The sequence below is a fragment of the Cricetulus griseus genome, chromosome 2 (genome assembly GCF_003668045.3).
Source record: "Cricetulus griseus strain 17A/GY chromosome 2, alternate assembly CriGri-PICRH-1.0, whole genome shotgun sequence".
NCBI lineage: Eukaryota > Metazoa > Chordata > Mammalia > Rodentia > Cricetidae > Cricetulus > Cricetulus griseus.
The window spans coordinates 296,141,857-296,166,151 of record NC_048595.1 but is presented as its reverse complement, the minus strand read 5'-3'; the positions used below and the strand labels follow the sequence as shown (position 1 = coordinate 296,166,151).

Sequence of the window (24,295 nt, the reverse complement as noted above, 5' to 3'; positions counted from 1 at the left end):
TGGCAAAACAGACAACTTCACTGCAATGAATTTTAGGGAAAAAAATTATAAGGTCTGCACAAGGGAGATAGCATTTAGGGTAGAAAGAAAGAAGGCGGTAAATGTCACTATTTTTTGGCTGACAGTCTCTAAATGGATCATTTTCCATTGCATAAAAGCCTTTAGAACTGAGTCACACATGATGATATTGTTATTTAGTCAGTTTAGGAAATTCCCAGAAAGTTAATTACATTATGCGAGTGCTTTTTAAAATGTGGTGTGGCTTTCTGGTGTGGAAACAGAGGGTGGCCATTTGCAACTCCAAAGTGGACAAACGGGTAGTTAGTTCCAGGTAGGTTATTTCAGGACTTTCGCAGGGGGTAGGGGGGTATCAGGCTTCATTTCCTCCACTTTGGGTATTCTTAATATATGAATCTTATTAGCATGACAGTGAAGTTCTGTGTTCTGTTCCTCAAGTTGTTTCACTTTCTTTTTATGAAAACTTACTAAGAAAGTTTTATAACTAACATAACTTTGAAAAATGTCTATCAGATTGTACCAGTTAAGAAAAATTACAAGAACTGTTCAATCATGTGAAGAAACTTGGTTGGATAAGTTACCACATCAGATGGAGATCCAGTTAGTTCAGGAGGAGAGAGAGAGAGAGAGAGAGAGAGAGAGAGAGAGAGAGAGAGAGAGAGAGAGAGAGAGTTTGTGTCTGTGTGTCTGTGTGTCTGTGTGTCTGTGTGTGTGAGTATGTGTATGAGTGTATATATGTGTGTGAGTGTGTATGTGTGTGAGTGTGTGTTGTGTGAGTGTGTGAGTGTATATGTATGAGGGAGTGAGTGTGTGTGTGTATTGTGTGTGTGTGTGTGTGTGTTGGGGGTGTCCATGTGCCATCGTGTGCAGTCAGATCTGTCCTACCTGCTGTGTGATTTCTAGAAATCAAACTCATTTGCCAGGTTTGGTGGCAAGTGCCTTTACCTACTGAGCCATGCCACTGATCCACCTTCTCTGATATTTTTTATTTTCTTCCCACAACATTAGCTTGTAATGGACACTCACTGGTTTTTTTTCTTTTTTATAGTTAATAAACTCTATCCCCCAGAGTCATCTTTTCTGTGAGCTTTGACATTTTTCAGTTTTAAAACTTGAACAACTAGCATTTTGCCTTTGGGTGATTCTGGGGTGGAGGGGACACTCTTAAGATAAGAGTCAGCTGAAGTTTTCAAAATTGTTCTTAACAAAACTGCTATACATGATCATAATAAAGGGGGTATAATGAACTGTCACAATCAACTGGCAACATTACTGGCCAACATTGTGTCTTGTTTTATCATGAGATCCTGCTACCACACAATGTTTTTTTTAATGCAGGTAAATTGCCACTTTAAATGTTACATGAATAGGCAAATTGTAGGCTGTTGAAAAGAATGGAATTTTCATTCTACATGCAGTTAATTTTCTTTGGTGTGATCTGGGGTGAAACAATCTCATGCACAGTGAAGTGCTAGAGGACCAAACAAACATTTACCATGGCAACTAGGACTCTTTGTACTTTTGGGATAGTAAAACACTAAATTCTTCTTCACTGGTGTTTCTTGACTTAGAAAATGAAAATATACTTAGTTCTCATATCTGTTTCACACAATCAGACTGATGTCAGGAGGAAAAGAAAAAGATCAATAACTCTTAATAAAAGCTATTATTAGCCAGGATTAAAAAAAAAAAAAACAGACATTGGACCAGGTTCTACTTTAACAGTGAAAAACATACCAGCTATTGAAATAGGTACCATTCTCTATTAAATGAGGAGAAATTAAAAGTTGAATTTTTACCCAAGATCATATAGTCTTTAGGTTTCTATGGTATCAGTTTACCACATCAGCTGTAGATAGAAGCTCAGATAAATGCTATTCTGAGCATTTAAGTCCAGGGAAATTTAAGACAGGGAGGAGGCTTCCCAGGCAACAGATAAGATTGGAAAACCATCAGAGACGAGTGAGGTAACAATAGCTATAACAACGGAGGGACTAAAGGAACTTCAGGGTCATCTTGCCAAAATGACAATTCTTTTGACCTGCAACAGACACTATATCCTGAAGAGTCCCTGAAATCAGAGAGAAGTGGGGTAGAGTGCACACACTCATATCATTCTAGGTCAGTGGTTCTCAGCCTTCCTAATGCTGCCGCCCTTTAATATATTCCTCATGTTGTGCTTATTTTCATTACTACTTCATAACTGTAATTTACTACTGTTATCAGTCATCATGTAAGTACCTGGGTTTTTCAATGTGAAAGGGTTGTCTGACTCCCAAAGGGGTTGCAACTGACAAGCTGAGAAGCACAGCTTTAGGTTCTTACCCAGACACTACTTATTTCTCATTGGCCAAACCCGTTTGAGATGATCCATTCTGAGAAGTGGCCAGCCAAGATCTCCTGTGATACCAACAGAGGTGTAGGGGAGGAATCCACCTCAAGGTGCACAGCCAAAGACTCCCTGTATTTTGAAGCCAAAGCAGCTTTCTGTCTCAGTCCTCCAACTTGTTTGGTGCATAATCTCATTTTGACTAGCAGAGCACATACAAGCATAGATCTCTAAGGGTATGTTGTTGTTGTTTATTTTATTTTGCTTTTGGAAAACATCAATTTGTACAAGGCCCCTTAATTTTCAACCTACTTCTCAGCCTTCCTTCTTTATCTAGTCTAGTAACCTAAAAAGACCTATTGTACTTCTTGGGGGATTTTCAGAGGTTGATGGAAATAAATGCATTTAATCAAGTATTGTTGCTGAGAGTTTCACCCATGGCAAGAAAAAGAGCGAATATCATTTCTATCTGGTTAGAAAAGCAACGTGTGTGTTTAGGAAGTTGTCAGTGAGCAAGTGGCAATTAAGTGGCAGTTTGTTTGCCTTAGTGAGAGATAGGCTGTTGTGAAGATAGCAAGATATGGTCCTTCCCTACAAAGGCCTGGAATTGGACCGGAAATGCCGGTGTGAAAAATAGGGCACTGTTGAGTAATAGGCCATTGTTGAGTTATCAGTTTCTCCAGGTAACCAGGGTAGTACTAGTTTAGTTGGTGTTCTGAAAAGTAGGGGTTCTGTTATGGTGTCTACAAGAATCCTTTCAAAACCAATTGTTCCTGATCTTGGATGCATAATAGAAACAGCAAGTGGATTTTAGAAGACTATATCCACTCCCTCACCTACACAGACACAATCTAATATCCTACACTCTGGCACAAGCTTAGAGCTTGCTTGCTGGGCAGGATGGAAGCCTTGCTAACCTAACTGGGTGGTTTCTGTCCTCGGCAGGGTACTGAAACAAGCCTCCCCCAATTTCTGACAGTACTGACAGAGCTGAGATGCATGCAGGGGAGAACCAGTGCTCCTAAGAAAACCTTATCCTTGTTTCATAGTTTTGCTGTCATGTCTCTGGACATGATTATGTATATTTGAGTGACCTACGTCCAAGTTGAAGGACAGTTTTCAAGTAATATTTTCAATTTTTTTCAAGCAACTTTATTTAGACATCACACTTCTTAACCATGAAGTTTACTCATGAGAGTACATGGTCAATATTTTAAAGTATATTTCCAGATTGATGCAACCATTCTTATGGACTGTTTCTGTTTCCTCCTAAAAGAAACTTTGTATCTCTTTTTTCATCCTTAGTTTCAGAAGCACAGTAGCCTTAGGCACTTCTTATACTACTGGAATTGCTGGTTCTCTTTCTTCCTTTGTAGGCAGATGTTTGTTGGATTTAACTTTGTGTGGCAGGGACCCTTGTCTGTGTGTGTACCTGTGTGTGTTTAGATAACACTAAGTAAGGTCCCCAGATGCTGCAAAGCTGAAGCCAGCGGAAGTTCCTAGCAGGGTTAGAGCTAATGCTGCAATTCTTGTGACTCCTAACTTCCTCATAGGGTTAAGGCTTTGCTGTGGAAAACTATTTCAAGCACATATATGTCTTAGAATGAAGACACAGGACAGCTGTCCTTGACAAATATCTGCCAGTGTCTGGGGTAGATAGAATTTGGAGAATTATTCCTCCTTCATGTAAGACAGAAAAGCTCTTTATCTGCCACCCCTCCCATCTGCCACTAAACTCCCACAGTATTGGCCACCTCTGTCTTTCAACCCTGTGTGGTTTCCTGTCTAGCTCTTTACTGGCTTTGACTCTTCCTCTAATCCCTATGTATTAAGTGTTGGTTAATTCTTTATAACAGATGGTTTTTGAATTGGAAGTTGTTTTCCTCTGCTGTTTTGTTTTCTTGAGTGGTAGATTACCCTAAAGACTTGATGCAAATCACAAAATCCTATCTAGGTTGTACCTGATTCTATATGGTCCAGGCTTTGACCAGATTGTAGTCATTGTCTTGGCAAAGCAGAGCATCAACTCTCTTTATCCATGAGGAGATTGTGTGTGGTCCCTAGAGTCATTATGGAGAGCAAAGTGAACCAAATGCGGAGGGCCTAGCATTGGCACTCCTTTCTTTTCCCTTGTTCAGGATCCATCAATAGTATAGTCCATTCGCTTTTGGAAACTGTTATTCCTTCTATGCCCCATGCTTCTCCCCTCTGTGCCACATGTGGTAGCGATAAACTAAGTTCTCTTTCTTACCTTTTAGAAGGATTCATTGCAGGTTCCTAAGCTGGATTAAATATGATGTGTATCGCCCCCACATATTTTATTCACCAACTTAATTGAGTGAATTGTGGTCAGTTATTCTCAGTGTTAGGTACTTTAGGTACTTGAATTTCAGTGAAAACATTTAACTGATTTGATATTATTACCAGGAATATATATAATATATATATATATATATATATATATATATATATACTGAATATAGAAAAAGCCCAAGAACCTGTGAGGGCAATGATTGTGAAGTTGCTGTTTACTAGAAATTAAATATCATTAGGAAGTTCTTGCTAATGTTCTTAGCATAATAATGGCATTGGGTTTATACTGGAAACTGTGCTAAATTTAAGAAAATGCCTAGGGTTTGAAATGTTTAGTGTTAAATTTCAAGAGTTTTGCAGTGTACCGGTATACATCATAATCCTGTGCACAGGTGTGTGCAAACATAGCAAAATACAATTTACTGGATGATTTTTATGTCATCTGAGAGGAAGGGACCTCAATTTAAAAAATACCTCCGTAGAATCCGGCAAGCCTGTAAGCCTGTAGCAAGCCTGTAAGACATTTTCTTAGTTGGGAGTGGTGCTGTCTCTGGGCTGACAATCCTGGATTCTATAAGAAAGCAGGGTAGTCAAGCTATGAGGAGCAAGATCCCATCATGACCTCTGCATCAACTCCTGCCTCCAGGTTGATGCCCTGTTTAAGTTCCTATCCTGCCTTCCTTTGATGATGAACAGTGCTGTGGAAGTGTAAGCCAAATAAACCCTTTCGTCTCCAAGTTGCTTTTTTTCCTGATGTTTCATCACAGCAATAGTAACCCCAATGAAGACATACAGTAACAACATTAATTAGCTTCTGAATCTAAGTGGTGGGGATACAGGAAATCAGGATATTATTCTTAAAACTTTTATGTTTGTTTGAAAAACTTTAATAAAATTCTAGATTATAAAATTAACTGAAGGTAGTCGGGTGGTGGTGATGCACATCTTTGATCCTAGCACTCAAAACTCCAAGTTCGAAGCCAGGCAGGTCAACAGAGTGAGTTCCAGGACAGCCCAGGCTACACAATAGCCCTGTCTTGAAAAAACAAACAAACAAAAGAAATCCAAGGAAGTTCTACATACAAGTCAGGTAAAAAAGAGCTTCAGAACTGGGCGTGGATGTCTTCCTTGTTCTCCACCCCCCATCCCCATCCCTCACCCCCAACATGAACTCACAATGAGCACTGGTGGACTGTGTAGATCAGGAACTCACTCTGTAGACCAGGCTGGCATCAAATTTACAGAGATCTGCCTGCCCCTGTCTCCTGAGTGCTGGGATTAAAGACATATGTCGCTTTCCACTTTAATTTGAGGTAAGGTCTCTTGAACTTGGAGAGCCTGGCATCTTCCTCCTGAGTGCTAGCATTATAAGTGTCCTCTGTACTTCCCCAGAATTCACCTCAGTTTTTGAGGAACAGGACTCTGGCCTCACACTTGCTTGGCAGCTGCGTTACCCACTGAGTCATCCCCTCAGTCAGCACCATCTCTCGTGTTTTGTTTTTAATTCTTTTAGAAGGTGGTTTGTAGTGCAGGTTGACTTTAAACTGTATATCTGAGTGACCTTGAACCATGGATTCCCCTGTCCTCCTGCCTCTATTTCCTGATTGCCAGGGTTACAGGCCATCGACATCAAGCCAGTTTTCTTTTAAATAATTCTGGCTATGTACACCAAAGTGGCCAGAACTGGAGATCCTCCTGCCTCAGTCTCCTTAATGCTAGGATTACAGTTAAGTGACATCAGGCCTAGATTTTTTTCTCCCTTTTGAGACAGGGTCTTATTCTCCAGTGCAGGCAGGCTCAGTTTTCTACAATCCTCGTGCCTCAGCCTCTTTAGTGGGCTGGGATTGTCAGCAGAACAATCACGTCTGACACAGGGTTTGGGTTTTTTACTTCTTGTCAGTCTGGAGAGGTTGCTCAGTGGTTAAGAGCACTGCTCTTAACCTAGAGGACTGGGGTTCAATTCTCAGCAGCTCACACGGGTCTGCAACTCCAGTTCCAGGGTTTCTGACACCCTTACACACCCATACATGCAGACAAAACACCAATAAACAGATGGGACTTTATCATAAGTGATTTTTATTGGTGTGAATTATTATTATTAATGAAAACCTTTCTATTTGTTTAAAACTGTGATCCTTTCGATATTAAAAAATGCCAGTGTTTATAGTATATTTTAAAGTTGAAATTGTAATTCAGCACTTTAAAAAGCATTCATTACATGTAACTCTCTGGAAATATTGTTGGTAATCTACAAACTTTAGGGGATTTTGTGTGACTCGGTGGAAGAAACTGAATGTCCAGGACTATAGTAGAAACCTTTTAAAGCACCCAAGGAAACAATTTTTAAAATGTGTTTAAATGATGTGCATTACTGTACTTCAGTGGGAAAATTACTATCAACAGACATGCTGGTGGGTAGTGCCCATAGCTCACATTTGCCCCATGAGTAGGAAGCAGGGTAAAGTTCTATGATGAGGGAGTCTTTGACTGGAAAGAGCAACGAATGTTTTTCTACCCGTAAAATGGAATGTCATGCTGCCTGGAGAGAAAATGAACACTCAAAATTTCGAACAAAGAAACCCTGGGTCTTGTTACTTCACTGATACTGAAAAGGGTATATGGTTACAAATAGCAAGTGAGTATGCTGCCCTGGTTCTGAAGTTGCTGGATCTGTAAGGAAACAGATTGGGTAAATCTGTGTGTTTGAAGATTTGACCTGATCAAATACTATCTTCAAACTGAATGACCCTTTTAGAGATGGGAAAAGAGTTCAGACAAAATAAATTTAAGTGAGTTTTTCTGAGCTATGTTATACTTCATAAATAGAGCATCACTAAAGCATAGAAGTTGAAAGCGCTGGTTTTAGCAGGAGGGGTGTGTGTGTGTGTGTGTGTGTGTGTGTGTGTGTGTGTGTGTGTGTGTAGGGGGGAATGGGTGGTTGCTTTCACAGGCTGAACACAGATAAAGAAATCACTGAGTTGGCTACATATAGGCCTTTGCCACATTCGGGTTTTGATCTGCTAAGAGGCCTCTAGTTTTGTAGCCAGTTATCTATTTGGCTGTCTGTAACCATCTGAGGTGTCTGTATTTTATAAAGTCCATTACAAATACAGCATCCAGCTTCTGTTTCTGGAGCATATGCAAGAATGACCTATAGAGCTAACCTCAAGCTAATGGCTTCATAATATGAGGAAATTATTCTCTAGCCCTTAGTATTACCTTTGTGTTCACTAACTATAGCTTGGTATATAGTTCTAGTTTGCATATGGCCTTTTTGACCTGCTTATTTACTTATCTATTTGTTTGTTTATTGAGACCCAATCACAATATGTTGCCTAGGCTGGTTTCAAGTTCCTGGGATCAAATGATCCTTCCACCTTGGGCTCCAGTAAGTCCACATTGTCACACTTGGGTTATACATGGGCCTTTAGGTCCGTTGTTTGCTTTGTTTTGTTTTATATTTTTTTAAAGATTCATCAGTTACTCAATACTGCTTGCTCTCACTTTTAGATAAACAAACCCTTTATTTGGACACATATCAATAATAAGCCTTGCAGGGAATTCTTTTCATCAAACTATCTCAATACGACTCATTTCAGAATATTCAAATCACTTTTCCCTGCAAGTGCTTCTGTAGGGGATAAAGTTTGCATTCACTTCAAGTCATTCATACAAAATACAGTGGAGAAAGTATTCCTGCCATGAGTGAGTTCTTATACCATGGCCATTTCGTTTTTCTTCTAATATACCTGTTGATTTGTCCTTATCAAATACTATCTGCTTGTGCCCATGCTGAACTTGTGCTTAAGTATGGCTTCACACACAGCATGGTCCTTAAAAGGTCACATCTCAGTGATGAGCCAAATCTCTCCCCTACTGGCAATTTGTGCTTTAGAAATCCATGAGGTACTTTATAGGGGATTAGATGACAAAGTGGCATTACATCAGCTTTGCATATGGTTAGTTATGGACTGATTACCTGCCTCCTAAATGAATATCTATATGATCCTTTGATTTTTGAGAGCCTGTGACTAATGGAGAATTCCCAATATTCCCCAGGGGAACTTGAAAGAGGTGTTTGTTTTTCTGTTGTGTTTTGCTGTTGTTTATATATTAACTTTTCTGAATTAAAGGTGCAATTGTCATATATCATTTTCCTCTGTTAAATATTATCATTTTTCCTTTTATATTTTTAGCAAGTTAATGAAAAGAATACTGGATCATCTTTGAGATCAGGAGAAAAGAAAGGATCAGATGAGGTAATTTCTGTAATACTTCTTATCATTTTCTTTGTTATGCTTTTAAAATTGTGAATTCTGTTATTGGACAGTTGACAAATTTGGGGAGGTTTTTATTTTTGCTATGTATTTGTACTGTGCCATGTTTGTGCAATGATGTTTATAAACGTGGATACTGTAGGTGCACATGTTCCCATGTGGATGGGTTTGAAGGTGAGTGGTCCGTTGCCTTCAACTTTCAGGGTCTCTGTTATATCTCTGCTATAGATAGGTTAGTTGACCCAGAAGTTTCCAGGAACTCTGCCTGTTCCTCTCATCTCCCTGCAGGAGCCCTGGAATTACAGACATCCACACTATGGAACCAGCTTTTCATGAGATCTGGGGATTTTTCACTCAGGTCTTAATGTTCACACAGCAAGTGCATTTGCCCACTGAACTACCTTCCCAGTCTTGAAAAATTTAGTTTGAACTAAGACATAATTCAAGAATATTAGTAGGAAATCTTGAAAAGAAAATCTCCATAGTGATCCTCAGACAGGAACCTATTTAGATAGTTTCAATTTAGAAACAGAGCTCAATTTGGGATGTCTTCCTACAAGGATTGAGAGATTTTGTTTTGTTGGTGGTAAGTATGGCGAATACAGAAAGAATCCAAAAGCAATGGCAGGAGGGAATGGATGTTTTCATGACATTGCACTGTGAAAGGAAAACAATGGTAGCCTAGATTAACAGGTTCTTCGGATTTGGAGACAAAAGGAAGAGAACTATTTGTGTCTGCATCAGTTCAGTGGAGACATTGTAAGAACAACTCTCCTTGCTTTGAGGTGTGTTTTCTTTCCTCTTCTGAATATCTGCTTTGACTGGTGACATATTACCAGTGCTGACCTACTTCACTATGCAAGTGTCCTGTAAGAGTTTTGTTCTCCAAAGGGCACTGGGTTTGCCTGTCTTGTTACTGGTTTTTAGAGGACTATTTGCCAACCCACAAGAGTGATTCTTTTGGGAAAGAATCTCACAATCAGAGAAATGATTCACAGTCAGTTGTTCACACAAAGAGCTGTTAGAGAAGAACTGCAACCTGTCTTCTGCTCTCTTGGCAAATATTCTCAGTGGATCTCATCACCTTTACTCAGAAGAAATTGTCTTGCTATCTATGGTTAGTTGATATATGGTCCTGAAATGCTGGATACACAAAAAGCATAAAGTGGTGGTCTTATTTTTTTCTCTTAATTCTCAATATTGAGCAGGTTTTTTGTTTTTGCTTTTGTTTGTAAATTGAGGCTCTCTTTCTGCTCATTTTCTGTTGTTCTGGAACATTTAGTATGTAAGCATATGTTTAGAGCTAGGACTTGACATGTACTGATTTCTTGTCAGCCTTCTACCAATATCCTTGAAAGTGTACTTCAGAGTATTTCTTATTATTACATTTTAACTGTGTGTGTGTGTGTGTGTGTGTGTGTGTGTGTGTGTGTGTGTGTAGGTCTTGGATATAATTATGGAGGTCAGAGGAAAATTCTTTCTAGAGTCAGCCCCACCCTGTGGGTCTGAGAGATCAAGCATTGCAGCAAGTGAACCATCCACCTTGATTTACAATGTTTCTTACCATATACTTTTGTGTTGAAAATAATTGTTTCTATGAAACGCAAATTTTTAAATAAAAAGTAAATGATTTTTTTCCATTTAGATTTCATTCCATTTCCTTTAAAAATCACTAAATAATGAATTCCCCTATGAAAACTCAACATTTTTCCATTCCCAATATCATGAAAGTATTGGCCATCATTTAGTCATTTTATCACCACTACCCTTGAAATGTATTCCCAGATTAGTTATCTATCAGATTAATTTTATGTAAGCAAATTGCAAGAACTTTGAAATGATAGTGCTTTTTATTCTTCAAAGGAAGATATACATTCTTAAATATTAGTCTCAGTCGATATAGAGATTAAACTATATGCACAAAAAAGGAAATCTTTTCTGGTACAGCAAAATGAATGATAAAGCTTGGTAGGCCTATTCAGAAGCCTGTGGGGGGTGCTGGTAGGAAGGAATCCAAGGTTTGATTCTGACAAGGCATGCTTCACTTTGAATTTAAACTGTAAAGTCATTGTATAGATAAAAAGGGAGGAAAACTGTTTTGTCTGCTAGCAATTAAAACAGTTCTGACATTATTCTATATCATTGCTGGGGTATTAACTCTCACAACTCCTGCCCCTGGAGTAGAGGCTCTTTTGCTATGTTCCAGCCAGAACACATAAAGTATTCCCCCTCCTCCATAACTTAAATTATTACTTTAGACAAAAAATAAGTAGAGTTTAAATATGCAAAGGATAGTCCATGAATCAAGAACACATTCTGATGGGAAGAATTCTATGAGCTCTGGGCTTTCACCAAATTCTGACTACTTGCCTTGGCCAGAGAAGACAAGCATGGAAATTGATACTTAACTAAGATGTTTCCAAGATGATATCTCTCAAAGCCTCTAGTGGTTTATTTGCATATAGCAAATGATGAGATATTGTGACTCAGGGGATAGTTCAAGAAGCAGTTGTATGTTTGGCACTACTTCAGCTTTTGTATTCATGGTTTTCTGGCTAATGCTTTTGTACCTACCATCCATGGTCAGTTACTGTATCTTTTCTTTCCAAAACTACTTGAGAAGGACTTCTTGAAACTGATTCTCTTTTCCAAATTTATATCACTTCTTTTCTTTACTCCTGAAAGAATGGGGTAGGATTAACAATGTTTGAGCTAGCTTTCTGTCACAAGGACTGTCATTGCTCCTTGGAAGGCTGAGGACAGGGAACCTAAGTACAAAGTCAATCTGACTAACAAAGCTAAGCCCTGTTTCAAAGTAAGCAAGCACAGACGAGCCAAACAGTTTTGGGTTTTTGTAATCCATTTCAAACCAGAACACTACACTATATTATCCCCAGGAACATGAAATTCCAGGAGAAAATCAGTGTGAAAACTACTCTTCCACGTGTAGAGGTAGGTCTTGATGACTTTTTTTTTTATTTCCTCCGTTTTCTTTAGAGGCATGAGACAAGGCCCAAAGGAGGGCCATGTGGGTGGGGGTAATATTATACGAACAGATGATATTTAATAATAAGTGACAACTCAGATATATTGTGTTTCAAAACTTCCTCCTTAAGTATTGTCAGTAGCCTTTACTATTTTGGAATGTGTTTTCTGTACAGCCACTAGGTGGTCTGCAGATGCCCACAGCAGTTCCAATAGTATGAAGCATATAAAGCATGATTTATCATGTTGCATTTCAAATGCAATCTTGAAGATGGAATTGAGTAAGCACCTGTGAAAGTTTGTGTGCATTATTTGTTATGAATTCATCAAAATTTTCTTAGGAGAATTCTAAGAGGAAAAGTGCATGGGCTAAAATAGAACTAGAGTCCAGGAAAAAAGAAAAACATTTAACACCAGCATCTTTAAATACATTGGAACAAAGAAGTCTCCCAAGACTTGCAATCAAATCTATTTAAAGTGTTTGAGTGACACATCTGACCACACTGGGGGAGTAGGAGCCTTTTAGAAACTTACTTTAGTGGGGTCCTGGAAAAGAAAATTTTATTGTCTTTAGAGACAAGTTTAAAATCTTCAGATTTAGTGATGGGTGTATTTTGTAAGTAAAGAAAGAGCTCTGTAAGTAGCCCTGAAGGGGAAAGGTAGTTTTTATGTTTATCTTGCCTGAATAGCCTGTATAGCCTTGTCTTCCTCATTACTTACTTCTTCTAACATGTGTAAATCAATTATGGAATGATTCAAGCTTCTGATACTTTTCTTTTAATAAAGTCAGTCTTTTTATATCAGAGAACCAAAACATACTTAGAAAAAGTAATGTCACTCACAGTCTCAATACTCACTGATAATTTTGTGTGTGTTTTTAAGTTATTGTGATAATGTCATATATTCATAGTGGTTAAATATATTACGTTATAGGTACTCTGATTTAAGAGTCATGCATCTAAAATATAATCATTGGAAAAACCATACGAGGAAAACAACACCATCTGTAGAACCTAAAACCCAGAAAGGTGGCCATCTTTTACATCTTGGTGCATTTACCTGTTTCTTTCTGTATTGCTGCCATTTCTCTGTTTTCTTGGAGGATTTATTCTAAGGCCAACTACAGGTGATGAACTCCATAGATGCATACATCCATACATAATGTGACATAGGATGTTCTCTTAGTCTAAGTCTTTCCATATTCTGTATCACTTTTAGAATATTAAGAATGCCTAATAAAAGTAAATGTCATAAACAAAGTTATTGTAATATATTTTATGGGAAAATAACAAGGGGAAGCCATACATGTGTTTTATATGTCTGTAGTTTCTCCCAAATATCCTTGATCTATGGTTGGTTGAATCTGTAGACAAAGAAGACTGTGTGTTTAATGCAATACCATTTTCAAAGCAAAGACAAGAAAGGTGCATAATTAATAGGATGTAGGCTGGAAATGAGTGATAATTTGAGGCAGATAAATCTTTTCCATTTGTAATAAAAGGGTTCCAATAGCACATTTCTGTGATCTTAGCACTGGGGCAGACTAAGTAGGAAGATTGACACAGATTTATATAGCAGGGTTCCTGGGCAGTCAAGGCTACATGGGAAGAGCTTGTCTCAAATAGTTTGGACAGTAGTATTCCACTGTGAAAATGTACCATTCTTTGGTAGAGGAGCATCTAGGTTGCCCCCAGGTTCTGGCTGTTATGAATAATGCTGCTATGAATATAATTGGGCAAATGTCCTTGTGGTATGAGTGTCCATCCTTTGGGTATATGCCCCAAAGTGGTATTGCTGGGTCTGGAGGTAAATTGATAACCAATTTTCTGAGAAACCACCATACTGATTTCCAAAAATGGCTGTACAAGTTTGCACTCCATCAGAAATGGAGGAGGAGAGTTCCCCTTACTCCACATCCTCTCCAGTATAAGCAGCTATCATCAGTGTTTTTGGTCTTAGCCATTCTGATAGGTATAAGATGGTGTCTCAGAGTTGTTTTGATTTTCATTTCCCTGATAATTAGAATGTTGAGAAATTCCTTAGATGCTTTTCAGCCATTTGAGATTCTTCTGTTGAGAATTCTTTTTTTAGATGGGTGCCCCTTTTTCTAATTGGATTATTTGATATTTTGATGTCTAGTTTTTTTTTTGTTGTTGTTGTTGTTGTTGTTGTTGTTGTTTTGTTGTTCCTTGTATATTTTGGAGATTAGCCCTCTGCAAGATGTGGGTTTGAAGATCTTTTCCCATTCCATAGGCTGCTGTTTTCTCTTTTTGACAGTGTCCTTTGCCTTATGAAAGCTTCTCAGTTTCAGAGGTACCAATTATTAATTGTCAATCTCAGTGTCTGTGCTACAGGTGATATATTTAGTCTTTGTGCCAATGCTTTCAAGGCTACTTTCCACTTTCTTTTCTATGAGGTTCAGTATGGTTGGATTTAAGATGAGGTCTTTGATCCATTTGTACTTGAGTTTTGTACATGAGAATAAATATGGATCTAATTTCATTCTTCTACATGTTGACCGCCAGTTGTGCCAGCACTATTTGTTGAAGATGTTGTCTTTTTTCCAATGTGTAATATTAGCTTCTTTGTCAAAAATCAGATGTTCATAGGTATGTAGATTAATATAAGCATCTTCAATTCAATTCCATTAGTACATCTGTCTGTTTTTATGCCAATACCAAGCTGTTTTAATTACTGTCACTCTAGAATACAGCTTGAAATAAGGAATGATGATGCATCCAGAAGTACCTTTATTGTACAGGATTCTTTTTTGCTATCCTGGTTTTTTTGTTTTGTTTTGTTTTGTTTTTCTATATGAAGTTGAGTGTTGTTCTTTTGAGGTTTTGAAGAATTGTAGTGGGATTTTGATGGGGATTGCTTTGAATCTATAGATTGCTTTTGGTAAGGTTGCCATTTTTACTATCTATCCAAGAACATGAGAGATCTTTCCATTTTCTAATACCCTTTTTAACTTTGTTCTTCAACACCTTAAAGTTTTTGTCATACAGGTCTTTCACTTGTTTGGTTAGAGTTACCACAAGATATTTTATGTTGATGGTGCCTATTGTGAAGGGTGTTGTTTCCTGTGACTTCTTTCTCATCCCATTTAGCATTTGTATATAGGAGGGCTACTGATTCTTTTTAGTTAATCTTGTATCATGCCACACTGCTGGAGGTGTTTATCAGTTGTAAAAGTTCTCTGGGAGAATTTTGGGGGTCACTTATGTATACTATCATATCATTAGCAAATAGCAAAAGTTTGACTTTTTCCTTTCCAATTTATATCCTCTTGATCTCCTTTTGTTGTCTTATTTCTATAACTAGAGCTTCTATTACTATATTTAATAGATATGGAGGGAGTGGGCAACCTTGTCATGTTGCTGATTTTAGTGGAATCACTTTAAGCTTCTCTCCATTTAGTTTCATTGTATATAGTGCCTTTATTATATTTGAGTATGTTCCTTGTATCCCTGATCTCTCCAAGACCTTTATCATTAATGGGTGTTGGATTTTGTCAAAGGCTTTTCAGCATCTAATGAGATTATCATGTGGTTTACTTCTTTCAGTTTGTTTATACAGTAGATTGCATTGATGGATTTTTGTATGTTGAACCATCCCTGCATCCCCAGGATGAAGCCTACTTGATCATGATGAATGAATTATTTGATGTGTTCTTGGAATCTGCCAATATTTTGTTATTTTTGTATCAATGTTCATAAGATAGATTGGTGTGTACTTCTCTTTCTTAGTTGTGTCTTTGTGTGGTTTGGATATCAGGTTTACTTGGAGCAGGAAAAATAAAAGACCCAGAGACAGATATTGGGGTTGAAGCTTCAAGCTGAAGATCAGAGAAGCAAAGCAGCCAAGCTAGTAGATCTTGCCTTTACCCAGCTGAAATGGCAATGCTGTCTCCACGAATCCTCAGGGGCAAAAGGAGAGGAGAGCTCCTCTCTCCTCCTGCTTTTTATTTCTTTCTCTGCCCAGCCATATCACTCCTGTCTCTACCTCCCTAGTGCTGGGATTAAGGGCATGTAATCCCAGGTGCTGAGATCATCTTTTTGCGAGCTGTTCCTTTTAGGACTGGTTCAATTTTGTACAGTCAGTGTGGCATTGAACTAACAGAGATCTGTTTACCTCTTAATCCTAAATTCTGAGATTAAAGGTGTGCGCCACCAGTGCCTGGCTAGCTGGTATGGATGCTAGGACTAAAGGTGTGTATCCCACTGCCTGACCTCTATAGCTTTTGGCTAACTTTGCCTTCTGAATCCTCAGGGAAGCTTTAATAAATCATGAATAACATATCACCACAGTAACTATAGGCTGGCAAAAACAGTTTGGCAATGTTCCTTCTGTTTCTATTTTGTGGAAAAATTTGAGAAATATTGGCATTACCTCTTCTTTAAAATTCTGGAGGAATTCTTTACTAAAATCACCTGGTCCTGTACTTTTTATGGTTGGGAGACTTTTGACAAGTGTTTCTATTTTCTTAGGGGCTATAGGCCTAATTACTTTGTTTATCTGGTCTTGATTTAATTTTGGTATGTGGTGCTTATCCCAAAAATTGTTCATTTCCTTTAAATTTTCCAATTTTGTGGAGTACAGGTTTTTGAACTATGATCTGATGATTCTCTGGATATCCTCAGTGTCTGTTGTTAGGTCCCCCTTTTCATTTCAATTTTGTTAATTTCAATATTTTCTCTCTGCCTTTTGGTTAGTTTGGATACAGGTTTATTCATCTTGTTGATTTTCTTGAAGAACCAACTTTTTGTCTCATTGATTCTTTGTATTGTTTTCTTTGTTTCTATTTTATTGATTTCTGCTCTTAATTTGATTACTTCCAGCCCTCTACTCCTCCTGGGTGAGTTTGCTTCTTTTTGTTCTAGAGTTTTCAGTGGTTCTGTTAATTTCCTAGTGTGAGATTTTTCCAGCTTCTTTATGTGGGCACTTAGTGCTATGAACTTTCCTCTTAGCACTGCTTTCATTGTGTCCCATAGTTTGGCTGGATTGTGCAGTCATTTTCATTGAATTTTAGGAAATCTTTAATTTCTTTATTTATTTCTTAACCAATTCAGTTGAGCATTGTTCAATTTCCATGAGTTTGTGGGCTTTCTACAATTAGTAATGTTATTGAATTCTAACTTTAAGTCATGGTAACTTTAAGTTCTAATAAGATATAGGAAGGTTATTTGAATTTTTTCTATCTGTTGGGGTTTGCTTTGTTACTGAGTATGTGGTTCATTTTAGAGATGGTTCCATGAGGTGCTGAGAAGCAGGTATATTCTTTTGTGTTTGGGTGGAATATTCCATAGATATCTGTTAATCCCATTTGAGTCATAATATCTGTTAGTTCCTTTATTTCTCTATTATGTTTCTGTCTGGTATACCTGTCCAGTGGTGAGAGTGGGGTGTTGAAGTCTCCCATTATTAGAGTGTGTGGTTTGGTGAATGATTATGTTTTAGTAATGTTTCTTTTACAAAAGTGGATGCCCTTGTATTTGGGGCATAAATGTTCACCTTTTAATAGAAAAGTTCTTGTTTTTATTTTTCGAAGACAATGTTTTCTAAGTATAATTATATCATTAAGATCTATTCATAAATTATCCTCTATTACTCGGGCTCTGTTGATCCATAAAAAAGGAGGTATCTACTACACAGGGAGTAAGATTTTAGAAGGGCTTTAGTTCATATGATAATTGCTCAGGCGAAGACTTTCATGAAACTTGCTTTCCTTTGAATTATTTATAAACTCTTCAGGAAACATTATGAAAATTACAAATGATCCTTTACTGTGTGTGTGTGTGTGTGTGTGTGTGTGTGTGTGTGTGTGTGTGTGTGTGTTTAGTGTACTAATCTGACTATTGTTTACTAAAGTGTCTATAGCAGTATGATAATTTGCACACTGTTAAGGTATTCCCTCCCACTGAAGTTAATATTTTCTGTTTCCAGAAAAAAGCAGCAATTTTGGGGAGTAGTCAGCCTTCCAGAGCCCATGCTGGTGGAGCTGCCACAACTACCAAGGTAGGTCATTTTTGAATCCAAGAAAGCTTTGATCCTCTCTGCTCTACAAGGAAGCAATCAGTCAGTGGGGCCCAGAGGGAAAGCAATCAGCACACATACACCCCAGGACCCCAGTGAGCCTTCAGTGTCTTCCTTTCTCTAGCAAGGCTGCACCTTTTAAAACCACCAATTGGAGAGCTAGTGTTCAAGTACTGGAGACCACAGGAGGCATTTGTCATTCAAAGGCCACATAGGTACTTGCTTATTTGTTTGAAAACTTATTGGATATAATATTATTTCTGTGTTGGGAGGGAGGATGTAGCTTCTTTCAAAAATTTTATTTATGTGTGTGTTAGTTCCTGTGTGAGCTTTTGTGCACTATCCAGAGGCAGGTGCTCTCTAAGACAAGAGGTGTTGGAACCCCTGGAACTGAAGTTACAAGCAGTTCTGACCTAAGTGGGAAATAAACCCAGGTCCTCTTCAAAAACAATAAGTGCTCTTATCCACTGAGCCATCTCTCCAGTCCTGGATTTAGCTACTTTCAATGGTTTGAATGATTTACAATTTATAAAAACCATATATGTTATAGTCACTGATGCCATATAATGTGTTCAATAAGTATTATGATAATAAATAACTGTAGATAGTCTTAGACTTTTGCATATAATATGAGTGAACTATTATTCTGTTCTCCTGATTCTTCAGAAATGATTCAAATATATTTCATAATCATTAATCCCACCAGGTTCTCTGCTAAGTGTTGTGTGTAATTATCTTATAAAACCCTCTCAGAGCCTTCCATTATTTATTCCTGTATTCTTTAGGAAACAATAGCTCAGAGAGTTTAGGTTACCTTGATGAACTCCTCCAACAAATAAGATAGAGGTTGGATTGACCTAGGTTTTCTGAATGATCCTTGACAATGATAGATTCCATAAACTATGAGTATTTTTTGTAGTATTAACACCTCTGAGCTTTGCAATGTATAAAAGAATCAGTGAAACATCACATTTCAAGTCCAGAAATAAGAGAAAAATTTCTGTTGATCCTATTGCAACTCTGTTCTGTGGTCAGTTATGTACAAGGTTATCTGAAACTTTGTGCTATTTCAGAATTCTCTACAGTATTTTATTTAAACACCCTTTCTTTGAAACTGATGATTGCCTCCATGAAGTCTGTTGATCTTTAAATTTATGCCACTTATTTGATTAATGGTTGATATTTTAGTGTATCCGAAGTCCTCAAGGTACTCAACCCAAGACTCAGTAAAAAGATATTGGGCCTGTAAAATTAGGCTGGGGCCAGTAAAACCCAAATTTAAGATCTTGAGTGTATCTATAGACCTTTTCAAATAGCAATTCTACCACCCAGTAAAAATGGCAAAGAACACTGAGAGACTGTGACCGTTAAATACGGAGATGCTTTTCTATTTTAGAGCTGTACTATTTTAGCCTTTGTTGCTGATGCTATCTATGTACACTACAACCCTAGTGCTCACTCAAGAGGTACTTCTTCCACAGTCTAACAGTCCGAAGTCTGGATTTCCTCTTTGCCATGTATTTCATTAGTATAACTGAGCTCATCAGAAGGTGAATACAATTTCTTGTAATGGCTACTGCAAAACTGAAAATGAAATAAAATGTATGAAGCACTACACTCTAGACTGGATAGCTGCCAACTCCTAGGGAATGTGCTTACTGTGGTTCCTCTGGTCAGTCCCCATATTTGTTGTTAATGTACTAGGAAAGATTTTCCAAGTCTTAACTGTTATGTACTTTGGGGCTATGTTTAACTTACACATAAATTATGCCTTTCAAATATGATCTGATTCATTAGCAAACCCATGTACACAGTGAAATTTAGTGGAGTCATTTGTAGGTTCCAGAATTATTATTAACTGAAACTGTTGGATGTTCAGTTTCTGCCTACTCCAAAACAGAATTTGTCTTAACAAAATGAGTGATTATTTCCATAAGCAATATCCTGTCTGCCTTGTAATTATAGACTTAAAAGATCCAAAACTCATGTAATTTGTGTATATCTAACTCAAAATAGTTACTGTAAAATGTTAAGCACCTAAAATTTGGTTGTTAATAAATGAATAATGAACACTGATGAAATTGCAAGCATTATATAGACTCTGATTAGAACCAATATGATAAAAATTGTGATACATAATTTATCATTCAGTTTTATTGCTGGGAAAGTTCTGACAATGATTTTGACCATCAAAATAGCTTGTATGGAATGTCTCAGTAGAACAATAGGCTATTAGGATATAGTAGCCAAAGTTGTTTCTGATTAGAATCCACCCTGGGTAGTTTAGAATAGAAAGGAATTTCTTCAGGGACAGTAAACAGCTCATAGGCAACTCACAAGAATCCAGTAGAAGGAGACTCAAGCTTTGCTGCCTGGAATATTGTACAACAGTATATGGAGCTTCTCTGGCTAAATTCTGCTACAACCACAGCTCAGAATTTAGCTCTGTTATGACTAATACTAGAAACTGTTGCTGTCGAACCATTTCTGTTGAATTACTGTCCTTATGGTTAGAAGCCTCCTCTAACCTGATGGCTGCTCATCTCCAAGCTCATCTTTTTTTATTTTTAATTACTCATATTTATATATCCATCCCCCCAATTCCCTTGGCCTCCCCTCCTCCCATGTTCCCCACCCAACCCCCACCCCACTCCTCTCCAGGGATAGTGAGGCACTCTACCAAGGACCTTCAAAGTCTGTCATATTGTTTGGGGGAGGTTCTAGACCCTCCTTGCTGTATCTGGGTGGCAATAGTATCCCTCCATAGGGAATGGGCTCCCAAAGCATCTTAGCAACAAAGGAATTTATTTTTATTTATGTGAATGTGTATGTGTATGTATGGGTATATACCACGTGAGTAGGTGCCCTCAGAGGCCAGAAGAAAGTGTTGTATCCCCTGGACCTGGTGTTTTAGGCAATGATAAATTGCCTGGGGTGAGTACTAGTAGTTGAACTCAGGTGTCCTGGAAGAACAGCAAGCACTCTGAACCTTCTCTCTGAATACTCCAAGTCTAGCACATTTGACTGGCCAATGGAACTAACATGTTCTAATCATTCTACAAGAGACTATGGACATATAATTTTCTATGTTCTAGTTTGATGAGATACACTGCTGAAATGGAAAATTGGAAATATGCTAAAGAGTTTTGCTTGTGTCAACAGCTGTCAAGTGGTAAGGACCCACTAAAGACTGAGAGGCAGGAGAACTCTCTAACTGAACATTGAGGTCACTGACAGTTTGTTTTTAGCAGCAACCTGCCAATAAACAGAAGAAGCTGCAAGCAAATTTTCTCCAATCTGAAAGGGAGAAGGTCAACAAAAAGCAAGCAGCCATCGGGAAATGCTTTGTGCATGGACCATATTCTCTTAACTTTGGTATCACAAATATCTAAAGTTCTTGTTTTTCTTCTCCATAATCTATGCTAGGAGCTGGATTAATTCTGATATTCAAAATGATAATCTCCTGGATACCTTGAATCATGTGGTTTGTGAGACAACTCTGGTAGATAGGAAACATTTTTATTTTAGTAATCATACGTGAACTTTAATGTACTACAAAGCTACACATTAAGATCATAATCATATCAATACATTTGCTTAAGACAAGGCTTAATTCAGAATTAAAAGGGAAATCTATTTTAAAATTTGTAATCATAAATTTTAAAATATTATATAAGTAACATACAAAAACCAACATTTGGCGATGTATTCCTGTTGGTAACCCTCATGTTATTTTTACATGCAATTAGATCATTAGAAATTATTAAAATGAGATTTCTGATTAAGTAAGTCTGGGGTGAGGCTCACATCTTGCGTTTCTAACAAGCCCCAGCACTTTAACTACCGGGTGTTAGATTACTTGTGCATTAATAGAGAATTTGGCTAAACTGAAGATGCTCAGCTTTGAAGTCAAAGAATTGACTCCTGGGCTGGCGCAAGTCCTAGTATTTAAGTATTGAATAGGCATCACCAGGTAATGAAAACAAACACCATATGATCTGAAAAACACAGTCAGACAGAGGACAACCCTCCACGAGCATGACAGGCACAGCAATGGCTGGTAAGGAAGGCAGTAAGGAGCATCCTTGCTCATTTCCCGAGACTGGGAGCCCCTTTCTCCCTGGAGAAGAATTACAGCAAAGTTTACTCCTATCCCTGCAGTTACTATTCTGAGGCCTCTGGAGCACAAAACCCCTCCCTTCCCCCACTTTTCATTGAAGAAGTCACAGCTGCCTAATGCTGGGAGCTAGGAGCCAGGGCTCATGCCTACTGGAGTATGTCCCAATCAAGTCTGTGCTATTTTTGTCAGGAGGAAAATAATTCAGTGAAAACTAAGAGAACTGAAGTACCTAATTTCTCCCAAAGAAAGAACAATTCTAGCAATCAACAAGACATGAAATCTAAGTTATATTTTCATTAAGAAGAATTCTTACAAGGTATTTTGGAAGATCATAAAATGTCACAGTTGGACGTTGTCTTACTTCAGAGGCTCTATTTGATACAAGGAAAATGGAAACAAGTCCATTGTGGAGAACACCCTGAGTGGGAAGGCAGAAGGTGGCACCTGCCCTGACTGACAGTGGGATGTGGAGAACACAACAGTTGAAGGGAGAGCTCCCCTCTTTCAGTGATCCCCAATTATCACCTCTGTGTTGGCTGAATACAATACTGAATCTTTGCTGAGCTGTCTTCCTTTCAGCTAGGTCTGAGGCCACTATTCCTCAAACACTAGGCACCATCACTTCCCCCATTCCAATCAAGGACCAGGGTGGTTATCCTTGATGATTTGTGGCTTTAGGAAAACTTGGCTTTCCACATGTCTTTTAAAATATGATAGCTAACTCTATAACTTGACTTTCTTCTCAAAGAGTGTTGCCTTAATTTACTTATCAATCTAGAATAGCAGTATCTAGTTCTGAATTTACATATTTTATTCTATGGTTTCAAATCTATTCTTTGAAGTTTTCAATCATGAAATAGTATAATATACAATGATTTAGTACATTTCGCATTCTTTTAGACTGTTATTTAAAAAAAAAAATCCAGTATGCAGTTTTAAGGATGTTTGGAACCCGGGATTAACTTCATGGCTTCAAGGGGCTATTTAGGGAGTGTACTGGAGAAGTTCACCAACCTTTGCTGCTTATTTTGTTGGTCAAAAAGTGACACCCGGACCATTAGACCTGTAATTCCCTGCCGCGCACAATACATAAGGCACATAGAACGCGTAGCCTGCATCACGGGCTGTGGGCTCAGTTAGCCAGCCTGGAGATGCCAAGAACCACTAGGAAGCACCAAGGAGCCTCAGCCCAGGAGACGCAGGTTCAGGGCGGGCGTGCTGCGGAGATGGGCGGGAGCACCGGCAGGCCCCGCCCTGCCCTGTGCGTCACTCTGAGGGTTCAGTTTGGGCTCGGAACTGAAAGGCAGAGATTGAGTTTCTCCCGGAATGCAATCATCCCCCAAACCAAACTGAGGTCTCCTGCCCCGGCGTCAGGCTCAGAGTGAGTACTGATTTGGGTCGCTTTGCTCCAAAGCCGCGTCTGCCTTTCGCGGGTCCTAAGCGTGCCTGGGCCAGGACCCTGCAGCCGAGTCCCGGCCAGGGACTCTTCCTTTTACTGTTGTCATGACTGAGCATTTCTCTCCATAGAGGCTGTAACTTTGAAGGAGTTTGTCCCCCCACCTTTACTGTCTGGGGCACTCTTACTGGCCTTAGAGCTGCGAGTTTATCTGCTGACAGGACACGGAGGATTACAAAACAGGGGTTTCGTCCTCTAGATCTCATGTTGAAAAGAACAGTAGCAGCTATCTAATGATTTGGCTCGACACTTTCTGGTCTCTAGCATTAGACGCCCCCACCCCACCCTGGAGGCCTGTGCCCACCCACCTCCCCCAGGGCTCCCAGGCTATGAACTCTGTTTCAGAGAATGAGCTCACTGTGTGTGACCTTTTGTGTACCTGACACATACTGGGTGTGGTGGGGCAAGTGTTGTAACAGGGTTTAGCTCTGTTTCCCTGAACGCAGCCCAAGACAGGAAGGATAACATCCCTGATAGAAACTTCACCTCTTTCAAGAACACGGTGTCTTCTCAGAGATTTCAGAATGCTTTCCGAAGTATTGGGGCCCCACATTCTCCACTTGTTTACTCTCTGAGAAGCAAGTTCATTATTCCCATTGTGAATGCACCCCGAGAAAACGAGGCAGAGAGTTTATGCAGCTTCCCACATTCAGTGGGTCTTGGGAGCCAGGAGTCTTTATGAACCCACCACCTGCGCATCAGTGGGACAGGAGTGCTTATTCAGAAGCTCTGGAAGGTTCTTGCCTCTCAGTCAAAATGTT

At 38.6% G+C, this 24,295-nt stretch overlaps 1 protein-coding gene across 9 annotated transcripts in view; it reads left to right on the top strand.

Annotated features, from left to right (window-relative positions):
• The window catches only part of Cast (calpastatin), a 97,588-nt gene that overhangs the window by 3,939 nt on the left and 69,354 nt on the right, over positions 1-24,295 (top strand). For 6 of the 9 annotated variants that reach the window (XM_027401859.2, XM_035440460.1, XM_027401860.2 and 3 more), the window contains exons 2-3: positions 8,857-8,919; positions 17,869-17,940. In XM_027401859.2, the coding sequence (XP_027257660.1) occupies positions 8,857-8,919; positions 17,869-17,940 (135 nt within the window). Of the gene's footprint in view, positions 1-8,856; positions 8,920-17,868; positions 17,941-23,337; positions 23,460-24,295 lie in introns of those variants that run through there. The other 3 variants (XM_027401865.2, XM_035440461.1, XM_027401864.2) reach the window with 1 other exon arrangement.